The following is a 19,855-nucleotide window of genomic DNA, read 5'->3' on the forward strand; positions in this document are numbered from 1 at the left end:
CAGCTGGAAGAGTGAAACACGCTCAAGTTGTCTTCTCGGGTCTTCAAAAAAAAAAATAAAAATTCCCAAATATTAACTTAAACATGGCTAGTTAAAGAAACATTTGAAGCAGAGCAATATAACTGGGAATTCTGCCTTACCAGTCGCGGCTTCTTTTAAACCCAACTTATACAATGCGCGAAGTGCTAAGCAACACTACAGAAACACATTTACATCAACACTGAAGATCTGGGGAAATGAAATTTCAACAATTTTATTTTTTTATTTTTTTTTTTTTAAATGAGCTGTATTTTCTAAATTTGTTTTTATTGTTTTTTTTTCCTGTTTTCATACAGTATTGAAAACAAAACGCGGCACATTCACATTTTCCCGAAGAATTGCAAGGATGATCTCTACAGGGATAACGTCGAAAAGCCTGAAGCTCAATCAATTGATGTCGAAAACTCTCAAAAGGAGTAAAAGGCTTGATCTGAATGGTCTAGAACATGTATTGCGATTTAATAGAAGAGATGGTCGCCTTAATATCAATGATTTAAAAGAACTTCCCAGTTCATGCGAAGAGTACAGTCCAAGAATAAATCAAATTTTCTGAACGCATTTTATGCTACGTAAGTGTATACTTTGCGATCCTCAGGTGTTCGTGCCAAATACTCTCTCTCAATAAGTCCTTCAATACGTTTTTTAATAACAACTGGACTTGGTAAGAATCGGGCCTTCAGCTGCTGAGTTACCTAAAAGAAAAGATCAAAACCGACAAGGTCAGACCACGGGGCGAGACCAGGAAGTCACAGGAAAAGCACAAAAAGAATTCCCAAGGGCGCGGGGCAGCGCGCGAGCGTACCTCTGCTACTAGCACGTTGTGTTGCATCTTCTTCCTAGATTTCATTATCCGGACTATAGCAGCTTCTATCTCATGTTTTCTGTCATCATCTACTTTCTGCCTCGTTTCTTTCCTCTCTGGATCAGATTCTCCTTGTTTGGCAGCAACTGAAAAGAAAAAGGAAGAGAACGTGAAGTATGTTAGCAAAACTAAAATTAATTTCATTGTGTCAGCGGCACTAACGCTTTCTGGCATGTTTTGATAGCAACTGACACGGTAACAATCTGTTATTTAATTCTTGCCACCTTAGAATTTGAGCAGTGCTCAGATTTCTTACACGCGCCACCAACCCTCACGCTCCCATTAAATATTTTCTTTAATGTAGCAAATAATGCATTAATTAAAATAGAACTCGCTTCACAATTTAAGTACTTTAAAAGCTCAGTCAGAAGGTCCCAACTTTATTCTCCCCAACCCAGTCCCTATTCTTTGTGTTCTGTCCTCCTCTTCTGTCTGTGCCTTATTTCTGCCCTTATGTCCAGCTTCTCTCACCCTTTCACCCAAAGCCCTTCACTGCCCCCCACCCTTCTTCACTCCAAAGCCCCAAACATTTATCATTTCTGAAGAGACACACATAAGAACCCTTCTCCATTTCCATTGTGATGCAACCAGTCGCCAGTAAAAACAGATATAGGTTACTCTGCTTTTTTTTACTTGTATGGACATCCATCCCGCAACAGATAATCTGACATTTTAAGGCAGTTTGGGGACGGTGAGACAGTAGAAGACAAAGCCCCCTTACCCGTCTGAATCTTGACTCTGTGTAGTTTGGACGTGAACTGATCGTTCACTGTAAATACGTGACCATTTTCTATTTCTTTTGATTTAGGCTCTTTCGTGAGCACACGTTGCGTCGGTTTGCCACACGCAAGGGACTGTAGGGCTCTAACCAGCTCTCTTTCGGGGATATCAGTTTCTTGTTGAATTTCCTAAAGAAAAACACCTTCATTAAACTCCTGGCGATGGCTTTCACGTTCAGCCGTGCTGCTGAAAATAAGATGGTTACAAGCGAAAGCAGACAAGGTCTGATGTCACCACAACACAGAAATACCCCAGATTAATTATGTTTCCTTTCGGAATAACCTGAGACAATTCATTTGCGGGCCAGATGCCCTTGGCTAGGACTTCTATAGGTGAAATACAGAGGGAAAAACAACCAGAAAAACCACCCCATCATGGTGAAGCAACTGCACCAACTCTGAAGAGTATCTGTAGCAGCTGCATGTTCGGTGAGTCACTGGCTGCAGAATGCTGGCCGAGCATGCTCCAGGAGCAGGCAAACAGCTCCTGCTCCCCAACTTCACTAAGCTTCCCTCATTTGAGCCTTAACTCTATTTTTTCTTTTGTGAGGAAACTGCCGGCAGCTCCGATTTCACGCTCCCATTCAGACTCTTGAGGGACCTCTAGCAGCAGCAGATTAAACTGCCGAATGGAAAAAATAACCCTCACAGGCAGGGAACTGCCCACACGGGCTGTCCCTCTTCCGGGAGAAAGCTTCACCCTTCCTCGGCCCTCCAACGATGACACACAATGAAAATAACCTGGAAATAGTGGCCTCTACTTGGGCTCTCTCACCACTTACAGCGCATCTCACATCTCACTGTCAGGTCCTGGTGACACCACGAAAGTTGTATTTGTGACATTTGAGTCCAGATTCATTTGAATGCAATAAATGGGGGAAAAAAAATCTGGCATCTTAAGTTAGGAAAAAAAAAAAAAAAAATCAGGATTTTCGATATCTACTGCTTATACATAATTGGGAAATAATACCGCATTCTTAAACTTTAAGAGTATTCTTAGCATAATGCATTCAGATGTATTCATAGCACTTGAAGTAAAGGACACGTACCCACCTAGTTTAACTATCTACAGACTCAAAACGCCTCCTCCCAAGCAGCTCGCGATGAGCTACTTTTGCTTTTGCTGCTCCCAACCTTTGATTTTTGATCAATGTCTAAGATTAATCCTTTCTGGGTTTCAGAAATGATAAGCTGGCATTAAAATGGGAAACCCAAAGAGAATCACACTGCCTCAGAAAAAGGCAACAACTTCAAGCCAGATAAAACCCAGCATAGCTATGAATGGAAATGGGGATAACAGATGTTGGTGTGCTCTGTAGTACATCATTTTTCCAGTCGTATTTCAATATACTCGTTTGATATAACAGCAAAAAAATGTATAAATTCTTTCCTTCGTCTCTGAAAATGTCTTATTTTCAAGACCAATCCAGTTGTGCACAGGAGCAGAACTGACTACACAATCTTCGTTTTAAAAATATTACCAGGTGAGCCTGACCTGGCACAGAACTGCCTCTGTCCCGTTCAGAAAAAAAAAAAAGTTTATTAGAAGGAAAATGCGCCAAAAGAAATTAAAAGGAAAAAAACTACGTCATTTTGTTGAAATGACAACAAAAATAATTATTTTTACGTTCCAGCTTCAACTTGCATATCTTCCAAAGGCGAGATCAGCAGGAGAGACTTCAGGTGAGCCAGTTTTAAGTTCTAATCTCTCCTCTTTGGGCCACTATTCCAGAACTTTGCTTCTACTACAGTCTCGTTTGTATTTCTTGTTTGTTAAACCTAAAGAACCCACCCAACTTTTCCCCTTGTTTTTTACGTTGTGATAAAACCGTGCATTTCACTTTTTAAAATACTGATAATAAAAAGATAACAAAATATAACAAGACAAAAAAATATAACAAAAATATGTCAGTATTAGATGAGACTCGACTAGAAGAAACTGAGTTCTTCAAACCTAGCACTCTCTGGAGGTTTGCTTGAAGATCCTGCCTCTGAGATTCCAGGGGCTTTAACACTGACCCGTAAGGGCACCAGCTCTTTTGCACATAGGAATAAAAAAATGCTGTACAGGAATACAGTAAATTCATACTTTTTTGTGAAGGAATTTTGCTACGCAATAACCCTTTCATTTTCACACATAGTTTTTCATGGCCATTATCCCGTTTTCCTCTCAGCCACGTGGCTTAAATACAGGCTGTTGAGGTTATTGCGAGCATCTTGTCAAGCTTGCGATAAATAATCGCACCGAATGCAAGAGGGAACAGCAAAGTCTGTTTGACTGCGAAGGCAACTTCAGCCGAATCTGCTCAGCTGTGAATCTGCAGAAACACTCGTAGCTCCGTTAGTGTTACGCTCCCAGAGCACACCCCGCAAGTCAGCTCTCGAGCTACGCGCCAGGAAAAGCCCCGACTGGAGCTGACAAGAGCAGGAACAGTTGCCCAGCACGCAGCAATCCATCACGGCGTTCACTGATCAGCGAACAGAGATAAAAGTCCTTCTGCTCTTAACTTTTCATGAGCTTTCCTGGCTGGAGTTAAAGACAACTCCCACACACTTCACCAAAGAAACCAAACAAAACAAACGTGCCTTCTTCATGTTTTAGTTACAGCGCGACATAAACTGAGAGTTTAAGAACTCCCAAACCAGGAATAAACAAACCATACAACAACCTAAAAGCACGTGGACATATTTCTCTAGCATCTGGTCTTAGTAAAATAAACTGTAATTTCAAGCACGTATTAAAAACTGTATTTTTCATCGCTCTACCAAGTATTATTCATCCATACATGGGTGAGGCTCTACTACTCATAAATACCACAACTTGGTGGAATAAGATCGCCACCAGCCCAATTTCAACACCAGCTTCAACAAGAAATGAGCAGTTAAGTCCCCCTGTTTTTATTTCCCCCCCTTGGCAGGGAAAGCACTCAAAGCTGTAACGCCCCTGCAAGAGATTTCACACCACACCAGACTTTTCGTGCTCTAAAATAATCTTTTTCTGAACCACGAGTAGTTGATTAGGAGTCTCTTATCAACCCCTGCCTTCCTTTATCCAACTATTTCCAAGAAGTATTCCTTACTAACAGGCTAGAAGTGTGCCACATAAGCTGGAAACAAAACCCAAACAAAAAGGCACAGCACAGTCAAAAAAGCAGATGAGAAAACCTGGTAACACGCTCCAACTGCACCCGTGGTGCTTTTCGAGGCTGCCAGCGCTCTCTCTAGCAGAATGTAACGTCTAAAACAAAGCAATTACTTGACATCAACAGGAAAAAGCTCAAACTTCGTCGCACAGGATCCTCCTCCACTCCCAAAGGCTGCCTCACCCTCGGCTACAGCTGGCCGATTCGACCTTTCCCTGCAATGCCCCTCCGCTCTCCTCGGGAAGAATTTATCTGGACCTTTCTGGCTCACCCGCTCAGAGAAGGGATGAAAGTTCTTCGACCCGTCCTAGAGCTCCCTCCAGCCCTTCTTTCCAGCTTCTCCACCCTTTGGCCTCTACATCCACTTTCTCAAAGAGAAAATGAGCAAATGGAGCCACCTGCTGCATCCTAACTCCAGCTTTTGTCTGGCTCTACAGACTGGGAACAGCCACATTTGCAACGCTTCAACATTTCCAAAAAACTTCTGTTCCCAAATAATTTCCTCCCCTAGGACTGATTCCCAGGTACCCTGATGTGCTTCCTGTATTTATTGGCCTGATCCACACTCAAGCAGAACGAGAGGCACCCGGTCTTCAAAGGTCTATTCAAGAGGACAAAAAAATGCCTGAAACCGTTGCTGGAACCCCACAGCGCTTACCTCAAACGTGTATTTTTCTCTGTTGTTAAAGAGCATTAATATCGTCATCTGGAAAGTGGAGACTTGCAATATGTGCTTCCGTGTATTTGAGCCAGTTACTTGGGCACCTCCGACGCCAACCTCCGAGCCGTCTTCCTATTTTAAAAATTACAAAACCACGATTAGATTATTCCCCGCCGTCAAATATTTTACCTCGGCAATATCCAAGTTGTAGGGTGAAGTAATTATCCAGGATATCGGTCTCCCAGGTGGCAGAACAGCGTACGTCTAGGTCTCTCCAGCAGCTGTCCTGGGATCAGTGGTGGCTGAGGCTGGAGGTCACCTCTAGGTCCCCCACAGTCCTCATGTATATTATTTTCTTCTACACACAAACATAAAACTCCGTATTTCCATGCACTCTAAGATTCTCATGTTTGAAAAGATGTTGTCTACGTTGCTAGCGCTCCGTGTGTGACAAGCAGGCTGAACTTGGCTTCACTGCACTTCTTCATGTTAAAAAAAAAATTGCTCTAAACTGAAATAAGTTTCATTTCACTTTTGACTGATTCGCAGTCAAAAACACCCAGAACACTCGAACCACTGATTCCCCTTTAAGATCAAAATCACTACTTATCTAGGAGGGAACAAAGAGATGATGTTCAGCGATGCATTCAAATTAGATTTAGAAGGGAAAATAAAGTCAAAACAAAACTGCTACAAAGGCAGAATCAGACTATCAAGCCAATGGAAGGCATTTTTTTCTTATTTTTATATTATCAATGCGCAAGCTTTTGTTTTACAGAACTGAAATTACTACAAACGTGCATTTGCTTTCCTTTTTTTAAAAAAAGAGACAACCTTTCCATAATCTTGGTACTTTACCTTTTTAACAGGCCCATAGAAAGTCGCGTTGAGATCTGCAGAGCCCATATGATGCTGGAGTGTCAGCTGCCGCCCACTATGTTTGGCTAAATAAAACCTGTAACAGCACCAAAGTGAAAACTTAATATGCAGTTCACGTTTTGTATCTAAGGAAATTGCTTTAAACAACTATTCAGAACGTTCGTAGCCATTAAGGACGCTTGTAAGAAATTTCTAACTTCTGCTTTATCAAAACACTAACTCCCATTAGAATTCTACTTAAAAGGATCCCAAACCCTCACGCCCCAGAACGGGATGACTGCGTTCTCTGATTCTCACACGAACTGAAGGGCAGCGGTACGCTCGCGTGTCCTGATTGGTAAAGGAGTATCTGTAAGTTCAGTTGAGGAAGTTTCTTCTCAAAACCTCTCTCTCAAAACTTTTTTTTAGCACGTACCTTCTAAATATTTCAAAAGCATGTCTGGGAGCTGGAGGGATGTTGCACTTTGGTGTGGCTGACTGAGTAGGCCAGTAACCTGTCGTGAGGACCCGCACTGTAAGATCAACACCACCTAATGAGACCTAGGGACAAGCGGAAGAAAACACCCACTATTTTAAACCAGGATCATGTTTCACCATTCTTCTCTATCAGTGCAGAACATACAGAACTTTCACAGGGCTCGGAAAAATACAGGCATACATCTACAAACGTTATTTTTATAAAGCAAGACAAATGAGGGTAGATGGTACAGCAGAAACCAGGTCAAAGCCCGTCATGAACTCAAACTTCCACTGTTGAATAGCAGAGTAGCTTCTCCATGTGCTACGGAAGGGAGTGTCTGTATCGCACGTGTATTGTACTTGGCTGTTTATTATATATTGTTAAGCACTACTGAGTATCAGTATAGAACAACAAAAAAAAAAGTGTCTAGAGCAAGCAAGTGTATCTCAAACCCAAAGCGGTCTCTCCATAACGCAATATTCCAGAGGTCCCTTTTTGTAAGAAGAGAGTAACCCTGTTAACATCCAGGTGGCAAGAAAGACTGCGTTTAAAGAAAGGCAAGACTTGGCTGGTAACTCACATTTTGGAAAGGGCCAGGAGAGCAGACACAGCTGGGCAGGGGGGCCCACAGCTGGGCACAGCTGGCAGACACAGCTGGCAGGCAGTGCCTGCCCCCTGCCGGCAGCAGGACTGCCAGCGGGGTGTGGGTGCAACAGAGGCCTGGGCAGGGTTTTAGGGACAGGAACAGGCACCCCGCAGCTGCAGACCAAGCTTTGAACCAACTCGTGTGTTTCAGGAACACTCATGAAGTTTGCCAGGTAAGAAGCGCAGTGACAAAAGAGGATTTGAGCTTGCTAACAAAAATCCTTCTTTCCACGCGCACGTGCTGATAAACCAAACACCCCAACTGCGGGGTTTGTGCTGACGCGGAAGGACAGGCACACAGCCCCCCACGCTCTTACCCCAGTTGCCTGAAGGTGTTGCCTGAACTCATCCATCGTCGTGTTTGAGATGCTCATGTCCCTGAACATTCCTTCCAGTTTCGACGTGAACTGACATCCACATTCAGTCTAAAAAAACCAAACAAAATAACTCGCTCCAGCGCGATGAAAGCAGTACTGCAAGGCTACGAGTTAATGGAGGAAAACACATTCAGGAAAAGAAATAAAGGAGAAAGCATGCAGGTAATGTCTTACCTTTAATTTAGATATCATATTCTTCTCAGAGTCATCCGAAACACTCTTGTTTGTGAGAAGCCTTCTGGCCAAGTGCTGCTTGTAATAGCGTTCAAAAACATCTTTCTCTTGCATAAACCTAAATAAAACCATTGCCTTATCCAATATAGTTTCTACTTCTTGCTCTGTTAGCTGTAAAAGAAATAATTTGCTGGTTTTAACCCTGCAGCACAAATGTCTTGCACAACCTAAATACTTAAAGTAATTCCCAGCCAGCATATGGTCTACCGCTAGCTGAAAAAACTTGTCCAACACGTGAACACTAGAGCCAAGAGAACGGTGCACAAACTCAGCAGAGTGGAGAAAGAAACAGACCTAAAAGAGAGGGAAGAGCAATCACGAGGGAGAGAGGAGATGACAGACGGATGGAATGCCTGCAGAAATACAGTAAAAGCTCCTGGGTAACTTTTTTAGTCATTAAAAACACAAGCACAGATGGAAACCAGTATTAGGAGTGTGAAAAATATTGGAATGAAGGTTTTTAAATGTTAGGACTCACTTTGTAAAGTCTGTCTAGGGCCACCACAAATAAAACGACTGCTAATTTTGTAAATAAATAAAATTCACGATTTGATTTCCCAAGCGTAAGATGCATGCAATAATATTCAGCTTTATTCAGAGCTGCTGAAGCCCCCTGTCCAGCCTGGGGTGCTGTACCCCCACAGATTTTATGGAAGAAGCTATGAGGTAAGGCTGAAGGAAATAGCTGTACTTAACCTAGACGAGACAGATATGCAATAGTCCTCTGATATGTAAAAGCAGTAAAAAAGTGAAAACAAACTGTTCCTCCTACCCCAGAGAGTTAATTTTCCAAGTAATTATTAGATATGGAGAATAACTGCCAAACAATAAATATATTTAAGGAAATTATGTTTTAAGGTTTCAAAGGAAAGGAATAGCAGAATCAGCCCCCACTTTTTTTTCTGAGGAAGGTATTTGTCAGAAGAAATCCAGGCACAGTGCTTCAGAGCTGGGGGACAAGCCACACAACACCTCGAGGTCCCCCCGCGCCTCGTATTTCTCTGACTTTGCATCTAAAGCATTACGAGTTCAAATGTGATGCAAATACTTTTGAGCACGACTTTTCAATTTGATTTATACTTACTCCCTTGACTCCCTTTTTCAGCTTATCGTCAATAAATAATGAGAGGTACTCTGGAGACCTAGAGTTTAGGTTGAGGAAGTACTCAAAGTCACCCGCAATAGTCTGTTTGAAGAGTCGATCATTATTGAAGGATTCCTGAAGAAAGCGGTCAAACCTACTCTTCAAATCCAGTAAACCCTTAAAAAAAAACAACAAAAACCCACACAAAACATGGTCATTGTTTGAAGTTGTAAACCAGTAGTAACAGATGAACCTTAGGACCTCACTAAGTATATATGATACCCACAAGGTTTAGACGTAATTCGGCAGAGAGAAAATTTCACTCGAGAGCTCAATTTCTCTTGGACAAGATCTGCCCTCCAAATCTCATCACTAAACCTAACAGATTTCAAAGGGTGTTTTCTTTTTAACAATCCTTGGAGAGGTGATTCTTGTTCAAGCTTGGTAAGAAGTTTGCTTCAGCTTTGCCAGGAAATTAACAATCCAATCAAAAATGGTTTTATACTCAGATGGCTTCTTCTAACAGTAACCAGTTCCAGTACAGTTTTTGATTTCAAACAAAACAGAAGAGATGAGACATACATCATTTAAGGTATCTCGGAAAGACCAGACACAAGGACTTCAACTACACATTTAAAAACAACCCCCTAACCACCGTAACGTTTTCACATGAAGCATAAAACATCTTCCAGCAACAAAGATAATTCCTTAAAGCTCAAGGAACTCCCAAGATTTTATGTGCAAATTTAAAACCATCTTCTTGGGAGCAATGGAAGAGAAAAACATGACAAACATTTTGCCATCTTGAGAAATTAATGGCACACATCTCTTCAGGAGAGGTGGAGAACAAGAAAGAACACTTGTTCTGGTACCACGCACAAGTGTGCTGCTTCTCAGGGAGACAGAGAACGAAGCAAGTAATTTGTTATGATTTATAATACACTCGCTTCTCATAGTTAATCTTGCCATGGGACTGTCTCAATAATTAACATTGATAGCTAGCATCACATAAAATTAAACAAAATAGACACCTCGGAGCTATTTGCCTCACTCTGGAGGTAAATATCATTCAGGATAATCCAAAAAGTTCTCAGTAGTTGGGTGATTAAGCCTGTGTGGTTGAATAAAGGCAGTTGTCAAAAGCACAAAACCTAAGCACGTGCTTTCCGTGCAGCTTAGGTAAAAGAAGAGTTGTAAGCACGTATGGAAAGAAAATGAATCAGAAAATGGACATTTTAAAGTTATGAATGTAGCAGAGTCAGAATAAAAATAATAATCCCTTTTGAATCCTTTATCAAACGCGTAGGTAACTGCTACTCGGGAGAGCGTGGGAAAGGTGGAAGTCAAAACACTGAACTACCTGGATGTAGTCAACTGGATTCTTTCCTTCTCCCTCCTCAGAAACTAGAGCTTTGCCTTGCTCCCTCAGGTACGAGCTCATGCACTCGCACATTGTCTTCAGACCATTTGGCACGCGGCTGAACAATTTGTACATGCAAGCAAGGTCTGCAAAGGAGAAACAGGATGTTATGCAGGACACCCTCGGTCTGTTACACTCCTGTAACTCGTTCATCTCGCAGCCAAAGGCGACAGCAAAAGTTCAGCTGCTTGAGCCGCACAAAGCACCACCCCCCTGCCAGCATCTCCTCACACCCCCGTTCCCTCACCCCGACAGGCTGGCCCCAACATTAAAAACAAAGCTTGTAGCTTCCAAGGTTAGCATCCCCAAACTCAAACACCGTACGGAAAGTTCTAAGAAAAATCTGAGTTAAAGCAAATACAACACTCATGAGATGCTTGGTTCTGTACTAGAAGACAAAAACTGGCAAAAAAAGGAGTTTAATCCATATGTCTCCAAGCCAGGCGTGTAAGTTCACACTACTTTGTTCCATCCACTGCAAACCAGCAGTGGCTGAGGCTACCCATGGCTTTCCAAACCAGCAGCCCCCCCTCGTACACTGCTGTGCAACGTTACCTGCACACTGCAGCACGCGTTCTCCTCTCCAGCGCTCCACTGGCCAGCTAAGGCCGAGAGAAGCTAAACTAAGTCCTGTGTGTGATGTACCCTGAGCCTGAAGGCTATCTTAACGGGATATTAAAGAAAAAGGCCTTAGGTCTAGTATCATCACTTTCCTTCGCAATACAGTAAATCTTGTTTCTTCCAGCCACGACATGTGCTCCCCCTGCCAATCCGAGGGCCACCTAGTAACTGTGAAGCTGCTTTAACGAACGAAAGTCGTTAATCTAAGCAGCGAGTCCGCTCCCCGTTCTCATGGCTTGAGCGTGATTTCTAAATATAGATACTACAATCACTCCCTTCATTATGCTGCTTTAGAAACTTAAGTTCTATTTCTTCCCCTGGCAGCCTTCATTCAGTCATTCTGCCCCACACTAACCCCTACAAGGGAAAACTAAATCGAGTCAAGCTCTTCTTTTTCAACTAAGCTGCTTCTTAGCCTTTAAAAATAGCTTTTTTTATTCCTGCAACAAAGCCCCCCTGCTCAAGAACTGGTCCTGCAATACTTTCGTTATTTAAGTCATTTATGCCAGTACTTTATTTAAATGACTGCCAATGGGCCAGAAAACTCTGATGCATTTTGACAGCTACATACTAGAGGTGTGAAAGTAATAAAACGTGCAAAATAGGTTGCAAAGACCATTATAATAGATTTGTACTTTTCTTAAGAGAAATACCTGGCTTACCAATAAAAGCACCTGTATCCGGCACTAAAGAGAAACAAGTTCTAGTCCAGGCTCTGTTTTAAAAGCCTCTGAAGTAACATTCTCAGGTGTTTGCAAAACAGAGCCACCAAAGCACTTTTACAATTGCACAGGAACACAAACGTTACGCCTGACTTATCCTACGTTTAACAACAACGAGCAGTGTGGCAAGCACTTCTGTCTCCCGTATGACGTAGTCTTACCTTCTGTCTTCCCATTTTTCAGCATATGAACTAGCCCAGAGTTCTCCATTTCCACTATAGTTTTCATATGCTTGGAAATAAGCTCCCTCTCAACAACTTTCACAATTGGTTCTTCTGTTGATTTATCCAGACAGTGCATCACCCGTTCTATTTCTTCATTAATTCTAGCTTCTACTTTCTTTATATATACAGAAGCACTGTTTTCAGCTAAAAATTTCTGACTTTCCATCTGTGATTAACACAAATTAATATTTTAGACTTCTTTTTTTTTAAAGGAGAAAAAGGAAATGTACTAGTTATTGCAGATCAGCATTTATAAAGCAAGTTCAACTCACACTCAGCACGCCCAACAAATGACATCGTTACATCCTCAAGATTTACACCCATGCTTAACACAAAATAAAAGTTCTACTATGCTAACTGTGGTACATACGTAAGGGGGTACACGCAGTACGAACATGGTATTTTGCATACTAAAACAAGTTAAGCCAACCTAGTCTCCAGTTACCAACGAGACTTTTAGCCACAGGTCCAAAGAAAACAGAAGGCTGGGGAGAGGAAAGAGGCAAAAATTCCTTTCAAACAGCAATCTGTGGCATCTTTCTGAGTCGTGAGGACCAACAGTTGTCATTATTCTCGTTAGAGACAGTGCTGAGAACACTGTGTAACATCAGACTGGTTTTACTATTCACACTGGTCAGCAGAGTCTTCTGGAGAAAAAGTTGTTTGTTTGGTTGGGTTTTTTTGTTTTAGTTTTATGTAGCACCAATGAAAACCAGAATACAATGCCTTTTAAATAGTTGTGCAACACAGGCTTCTGCTTTTCAAAGAAGTTTGGACATCAGATGATGTGACAAACACCTCATCTTGCGTAAGAATTGGAAGGCTGACCTATTATCTTATCTAGACGATCTTTTAACATGCTTTTACAACTTCTATCCATTTTCAGCAATAGATGAGCATGATTACACTCAGCGACTGTTCAACTGGCTTTTTTCCTGGAACTCTCTCACCAAAAAGCCTCAGGAAATATTTGAAACTTGCTATTCAGTGGCTGGTCAACTGGACAGTCGCTTGGATACACTTAATTCCTCGATTTGGTTCACTTTATTACAAAAAAAAAGTTACAAAAGTAGAAGCTATGAAGGAAACACAGCTTCTCCAGATGCAGTTTGACAGGGAGCCTCCCCTCTCCACTTCCAGCCTGACACAGTTTGAACTTTTGATGCTACTGGTATTTCGAAAGAGCCTGTGGCTGCCGTGCAAGGATAGACTGAAGTAGCATGAAGTAGCCCTAAGGCGGCACAGGATGAGCGTGAGGATTGCTTTACGTGTTATTAGCCCCCTTAGCTCAAAACTACATTCAGATTACGGCAATTCTGTCCAATTTGTGTTACTTTTTCTGCAAGGTTAGTTACTTTTTCCTGATTTAACAGAGATGGATGCATTCATCAAATAAGCAGCAATTACTCAAATTCCCCCAATTCCAGGCAGCTACGACATCCCAAATACAATATTACAACACTGCTGTACCTGAAAAAATTCTGCAGACATCTCCAAAAACGGAGCCTCAAAGTCTTCTTCATAGACTGACCTTCCTTCAAGACCTAGAATCATTAACATCTGGCAAGCATTTCTTATTGCGCCTCTGCCAAAAAGTAAGTTGTTAACAACTTGAGAGATCTATACGCTGGCAAGACAGAGTATACAGAACAACAACAACTCAAAACTTCTACCAACTCAAAGAAAACACAGTAACAGAAAGCCCACCCTAAATTTGTTTGGTACGTGATGGGTTTTCAGAAAGATTATAAGAGCAAGGACTGTTTGGTTTTGTTCTAAGCTAAGGAGCTGACAATGTTCATCAAATATTTTAAATAGAATGACAAGGAAGCAGGTCTCAAGTTCTACTAACTGGGAAAACTACTAAGAATGTATTTCAACATGCAAGAAAATAAAAACGCTGCTTGAAAAGAAAACTGAAATCTGCACCTTTAGGTTGGAATTGAGCAATTCAAAACTGCACAGAGGGAAGTCGCTGTGCAAGGTTTCACTTTTTTGGTTGGTTGCCTTTTTTTTAAACAAACAAACAAAAAACAACAAAGAAAGCCATAAAACAAACCAAAAACAGACAACATCAAGCCATAAAATGAAAACTTATCAGGAAGCTCAGCATTTGGTTAGGCACACATTAATAAAATGTGAAGAGAAGTCCATCCGGGAAAAAATTCCACTTTCTGGCAGTAGGGGACAACACACAGCTACTGCCAGGCAGTGTTTTGCTCTTCATTAATTGCATGTTGGGCAATCTTGGGCTCGAAACTGCAGGCAAAGCAGGATGGAGTTTACAAATCTCCACACCCAACAGTTGCTCTGAAGCTAGAAAAGGACAAAAAAAACCTCTTGCGAATGTGAAGTTCCTTCACAGCCGCAGGATCTGCAGCGTGTGGCACTAAACTCCACGTCTCCTAAACTGGCTGGAGAACATAAGGAACATAGTTGAAAGCTCAGGGATGCAACTGAGCTATCAAGAAACAGATGGATGAAAACATGAGGAAAAAGAGAAACCTTAAAAAAAATCTAAAATTAAAAAAGAACACCAGGTACAAGAAAACTAAACCTCTCAGTATAAAGGTAGCAAGAGGCAAAGAACTGCCAGAAATTCTCTTTATAACCAAATGCTGTAGCACAAGGCACTAATGGAGAGATTTAACAAAGAGTTTAATACAAAACACAAGATAAATATTAAAAAAGTATTAAGGAGTTCTCCTGTTTACCATTATGCTAAACCTTAACGTACAAAGAGAAATATGGCATTCTACATTTTACTTGTGATCAGAAACACAGCCTTAAGTAAAGATTTTATTTGTGTGTGCTCTCGATTCACTCTCAAAAATTTACAACAAAAGAGTCACTTACAAACCTCTTACCTGTCTACAACTTCTCCTTTCCTTTCTCTCGCGATCATATCCAGAAGCGTTTGCCGCAGGTGATCCCTAATACAGCCGTAGCGCACTACTTGATCTCGAAAAATAATCAAGCCCAAGTTGTAGACATTCTCCACGTTATTTTGTTGCACATACACGCGGTCCTACGAGGAAGGCACACACAACAATGGCATTTTAAATTCAGTATATCCATGCTGTTCAAAGTCGCAAGAGATTTCCACTGCGCAGGAAGAATCAAATTAACCTTCTTTCTTCACAAGAAATTATGGAATATCCTCAAAATTCAAAATCAGTCTCATTTCCCAAAACCCCCTTTACATAGAAAGGCTCCTTGGCCCAAGAGTGTCAGCCCAGCGGTTATGACTAAAGCACACCAGAGCAAACCTACAGCCTTGCCCCTTTTGAGCCTGGGGCAGGAGAACCTCTAAACGCCGACAAAATTCCTGGCACAACCTGAAAGAGGTTTCACTTATCTACTCAAACCCCTTCCACTCACCTCTCTGCTCTTTAAGAAAAATTAATTAATTTCCCCCATCTCCCATGCATCTTCCCACAGCTGCTTTTAGGCACAGTTCCCCCTCGATACTCAGTGCAATCTCCTGAAACTGCGTCATTAGAACAGCAGAAAAAATAAAGCCAAAATGAGACTAGTTACAAACAAAACGTTTATGGGTTGGTACTGCAAAATTGCACGTAAGGACTTCACTCCCTTCAGACAGGCAACAATTTAAATGAGAAAACAAGCTGAAAACAGCTCAGATAAGCCTACTCTGTGGCTCATGGAGCAGGCTCAGCTCTGCCTCAAAGCAAAAGTTTACTGATCTGTCTCACCGAGTCAGCTCAGCGACACACAGCGGTCTAGATCTTGGGAAGAGATTGCTCTTTTTCTGTTAGTTACAAACAAGGTTATTTATTTCACTCCCTTATTCACACACTCGCGTCAAGAACAGAAGTAAATGTGATTCTAAAACAAGACAAGCTGAAGATACACTTTCAAAAAGAAGAGAATTCACAAGTAGCGTCTCACAGACAATAAAATTTGAGAAGAATCTATGTGGTATTTCCGACAAACGTTCAGGCTTCTGAAGCAGAGGCAGGAGGGTACCAAATTAAAGCCGTGGTCATGACTCACGTGCTCAGCCTCTGTTGTGGTGGTGCTGAGCGCTGCTGCCACGAAATGAAATCGGAATTGTGCTAGAAACACTTCTCCAGGCAACAGCAAAGTCACCTCAGCGAGCCAGAGCCCTCCGCAGCACCGAACTGAGAGCAGCCGCATTAACGCTCCCAGTACTGCCCGTTCACTTACCCAGATCACTTCTACTGTTTACTGGAAGCTCTCCCAACCTCGACAGAAAAATAGTCTCGGAGCCAGGAAGCCTCGTTTGGGAAGAGGTTTCACTGACAAGGCTCCACGCTCCTGCACAGCGAGCGGTTCCCACGGGGAGAAGCAGCAGGTGCTTAAAGGTACGAGTGGCTCTCGGGAGACAGGGCTGGAGTTTCAGACAGCGATCACTCACAACGGGAGCGCTGCATCCACCACAGACAAATTCTGATCTCAACTAAAGCCAGTTGCCTGCTGGAAAGTATCGCCAGCCACGCTCTGCCCATCTCCGCGTGGACGCCGCCGTCACATACGCACACACAGCAAGCGTCTCTGATCCTAGTTTTGAAAACAGAACCATCGCTTCTCCTTTCTACCTGGCGCAGAAGCTGTGAACGATGACAGGCATGTGCCCCGAGGCCCAAACTCCCGCAGGCAATCTGCCAGGGCCGGCCTAAACGAAGCCACCGGCTCTGTGCCGCTCGGCTGAGAAGGGAACGCTCTGCCCTCCACCAAAGGCACCGCAGGGTTCGCTCCTGGCTGCCACACATCCCCAAAACCGCTTCCAATCGAGTGAGTGTGAGGGAAGGAGGACACCACAGAACCCGGTTTCGCCCAGTGTCCATACGACACTGCAAGACTGATCACGCAGCTTGAAGGGCAGAGCCAACAAGTGCAACGTGCCGCTACCCGGACACAGCACAGGAGCTGAAATACAAGCGACCGGAGGTGGGCTCACCTACGCTGCGGCCCTAAGCGAGGCTGAGTTTCAGACATGCCCAGATGCAACACATGACTTCACTGCTCCAACATGTCGCAGGACATGACTTGACTTAGTGAAGACGCTACTTAGGGCATGACTTCACTGCTTTGGTACCTCGCTGCTGGCTGCAGACGGTGCCACCAGTTTCCAGAGAGCACTGCACCTATGCTGGTACGGCTTACCGCAGCCTGAGCACGTCAAACAAAGAGGAGGAGAGCTAGTGCACACACTCTGCAAAATACTACGGAACACGTGGAACGACGTCAACCTGAAACTCAACTGTGGAAACTGGAATATCTTAAGAAAGTTAGATTTGACTCCGTTGCGTAATTCCAGGTTGCAAAATCTCCTGCTACGACTACCTTATACAACAAGCAGACTTGTACCAGACAGCAAGCACGACCCAAGAGACAAGGTGACACACTTTTTTTAAAACACAACTGTAAGGCAAGCTTTACCAGTGCCTTGTGGAAGAGGTCCTGCATGTAAAATGAATTCCGGGCGTAAACCTCAAGCAGCAAGGTATTCTAGTCATTACGCATCACAACGATGCACAACCCTGCTGTATGAAACATACACCTTTCCCAGAAACAGAAGATCTTTGAACTAGTTTTCATTTCATAAGTGGCAAATTTAAACGGAGGAAAGAGATGAGGCGCGTTGGTGAGGTACTTTGACTTACATCAGTCGGTGTCCTTGGCACACAAAGATTCCAGGATTTACCATAGCAAAGACTGTACGTCTTCAGAATAACCTCTCAACCAGCCTTTTGGCAAGATATGACACACAGACCAGGAAGTGTCACTGAAGGCATTTTATCCAGCCCTCTGTTTTTAGATATGTGGTCTTTTCTCAACTTAAAACCCCCTAAGCATCAAAAAACTCCATCAAAACTCTGCCCAAAACTCAAAACATAAAAGCTAGTAAATCCATTTAAAAAAATAAGCTATGGGACTACAATAATTATTGCAAATTCTTTAACTTTTAGCAGCTTGTTAACCAAGCAGCATTCTTTCACAGCTAATACAAACAGGTTCAGTTTCATAGTACGAGATCTTCACAGCGACAAGGTAAGCTCCTAACTCCAGTTGTTCAACAGCTAGAGTACAGTTAAACACGTTTCTGGACAAAAAAAGGCGTTACTATAATCTGTCCTTCACTGCCTAATACTGCATAAAGTACTACCTTCAGTGGGATGTTTCGGAAAAAAAGGATTTTAGATAAAAAAACCACAGTATCTCAACACATATTTCTTTTCCTTCTGAAGTTTAAACCTTTGGCTAGAAGCTGTGCAAAAATACCCGCTCCTGCGTCCTCAGAGCATGCCCTCCATTCTGGGAACTCAACCATAGAGCAGCTACCTCAGGCAGAACACAATCCAGATGCAGAAATGGTTTTCGATCTTCAAACAAGGCCCTTCCGTTGGCTATCGGGTAAAGAATGTTTTTCTTTTCAATTATTGTTCATCACAGCCCCATAACAGTCTTGCATGTGTACAGGTAACTCAAGACAAGGGGCAGAGGAGAAGACTCGCAGGCGTGCCTCGCTTTTTACCCCTCCAGCTCAGTTCTTTACATTTGTCAGGACGATTTACTGCATCAAGTTAAACGTGCAAAAAAAGCAGAATGCTCACCATATACATCAGGATATCTCTAATCATCACCATTGCCGTCTGATGGTCATTCCACGCTTGGTTTAGAGTTTGCAGGAAGTTGTTATTCAAGGAGTTTAACACATCTTCTCGCACCTGGAGCAAAAATAAATAAATAAATAAATAAATAAAAAACTATCAAAAATCCAAGTTGGTTCCTCCTGCATCATTTAAATCTTAAGAAAGTTTGCTTCAAGGAAAATTTCTTGCTCCTCCATGATCTTTTATATTGCAAACAAGCTGTTGGTTTTCCTGGCTGCTGATCATCCCTACCTTGTATTTCACTTCTCGAAAAAAAAAAAAAAGACTTCACGCAAGATAAAAATAGATTAAAAACAAGAGCAACACAATAAACGTAGTTATTAAATTTCAAAGGAACACCTGAAATATCAAACGTTAAAACTACAACTTCTCAAAGGTTTACTCTCCAATGCTATAGTGTTTCAGTTAGTGTTCACTTCACTCTCACAAGTAATTTCAGAATATTGGGTAACACCAGTAGCTGTTACAAACAGGAACAGGCACAGGTAGAAAGCTGGCCACGGTGACATTTCAAAGACATGCTGAGACAGCATAAAGTTAGAGCAAACGACAGTGCTGGAAGGAAACAATCACTTGGTAGGGACCAGACTCTCACACTACTAGTCCCAATTCCCAACAAGGAGACAAGAGGAGCCTTTACAATTCCACACGGTCACCACGATCGCCCCAGCTAGACTCGCCGGTGCCACAGCCCACACTGAGCGGTGGCAAGAGGGGATGCTGCTACGAAAGCCAACCAAAGTATTGCTTACTGCAGCTGTCTAGTTAATAAATGCTCAGCACAGTCCCTGTACGGGCCAAGAATGCAACATTATTACAGGAAAACTACTATAATGCATAAAACATCTTGGCCAGGCAAAGACGCAGTCGAATCACTTGGGTGGAATAAATGACTTGTAAAAAAACCCTGGGTATCCACACTCTTCTGGGGAGAAGGAAGCCTTTCAGAGACAAAGCTGCTGCTCCTCCAAAGCCTTAAGAAAATTTAAAATCTCAAACACTTCTATCAGCCAAAGGTTACTTTCCATCAGCTGAGCTTGTGG

General features: G+C 42.5%; 1 protein-coding gene across 1 annotated transcript in view; it reads right to left on the reverse strand.

Annotated features, from left to right (window-relative positions):
• Positions 1 to 229: 229 nt before the first annotated feature.
• Positions 230 to 19,855, reverse strand: part of CUL3 (cullin 3) — a 24,108-nt gene continuing 4,482 nt past the window's right edge. Inside the window, exons 2-15 of the mRNA XM_009868449.1 lie at positions 18,753 to 18,866; positions 15,018 to 15,178; positions 13,621 to 13,735; positions 12,088 to 12,316; positions 10,524 to 10,669; positions 9,164 to 9,340; positions 8,020 to 8,190; positions 7,786 to 7,893; positions 6,779 to 6,903; positions 6,343 to 6,439; positions 5,482 to 5,616; positions 1,623 to 1,809; positions 842 to 987; positions 230 to 731 (exon numbers count right to left, since the gene is read on the reverse strand). Of these exons, the coding sequence (XP_009866751.1) occupies positions 600 to 731; positions 842 to 987; positions 1,623 to 1,809; positions 5,482 to 5,616; positions 6,343 to 6,439; positions 6,779 to 6,903; positions 7,786 to 7,893; positions 8,020 to 8,190; positions 9,164 to 9,340; positions 10,524 to 10,669; positions 12,088 to 12,316; positions 13,621 to 13,735; positions 15,018 to 15,178; positions 18,753 to 18,866 (2,043 nt within the window). The 3' untranslated portion in view covers positions 230 to 599. The remainder of the gene's footprint in view (positions 732 to 841; positions 988 to 1,622; positions 1,810 to 5,481; positions 5,617 to 6,342; positions 6,440 to 6,778; positions 6,904 to 7,785; positions 7,894 to 8,019; positions 8,191 to 9,163; positions 9,341 to 10,523; positions 10,670 to 12,087; positions 12,317 to 13,620; positions 13,736 to 15,017; positions 15,179 to 18,752; positions 18,867 to 19,855) is intronic.

This window comes from Apaloderma vittatum, unplaced genomic scaffold (genome assembly GCF_000703405.1).
Source record: "Apaloderma vittatum isolate BGI_N311 unplaced genomic scaffold, ASM70340v1 scaffold26494, whole genome shotgun sequence".
Lineage (NCBI taxonomy): Eukaryota > Metazoa > Chordata > Aves > Trogoniformes > Trogonidae > Apaloderma > Apaloderma vittatum.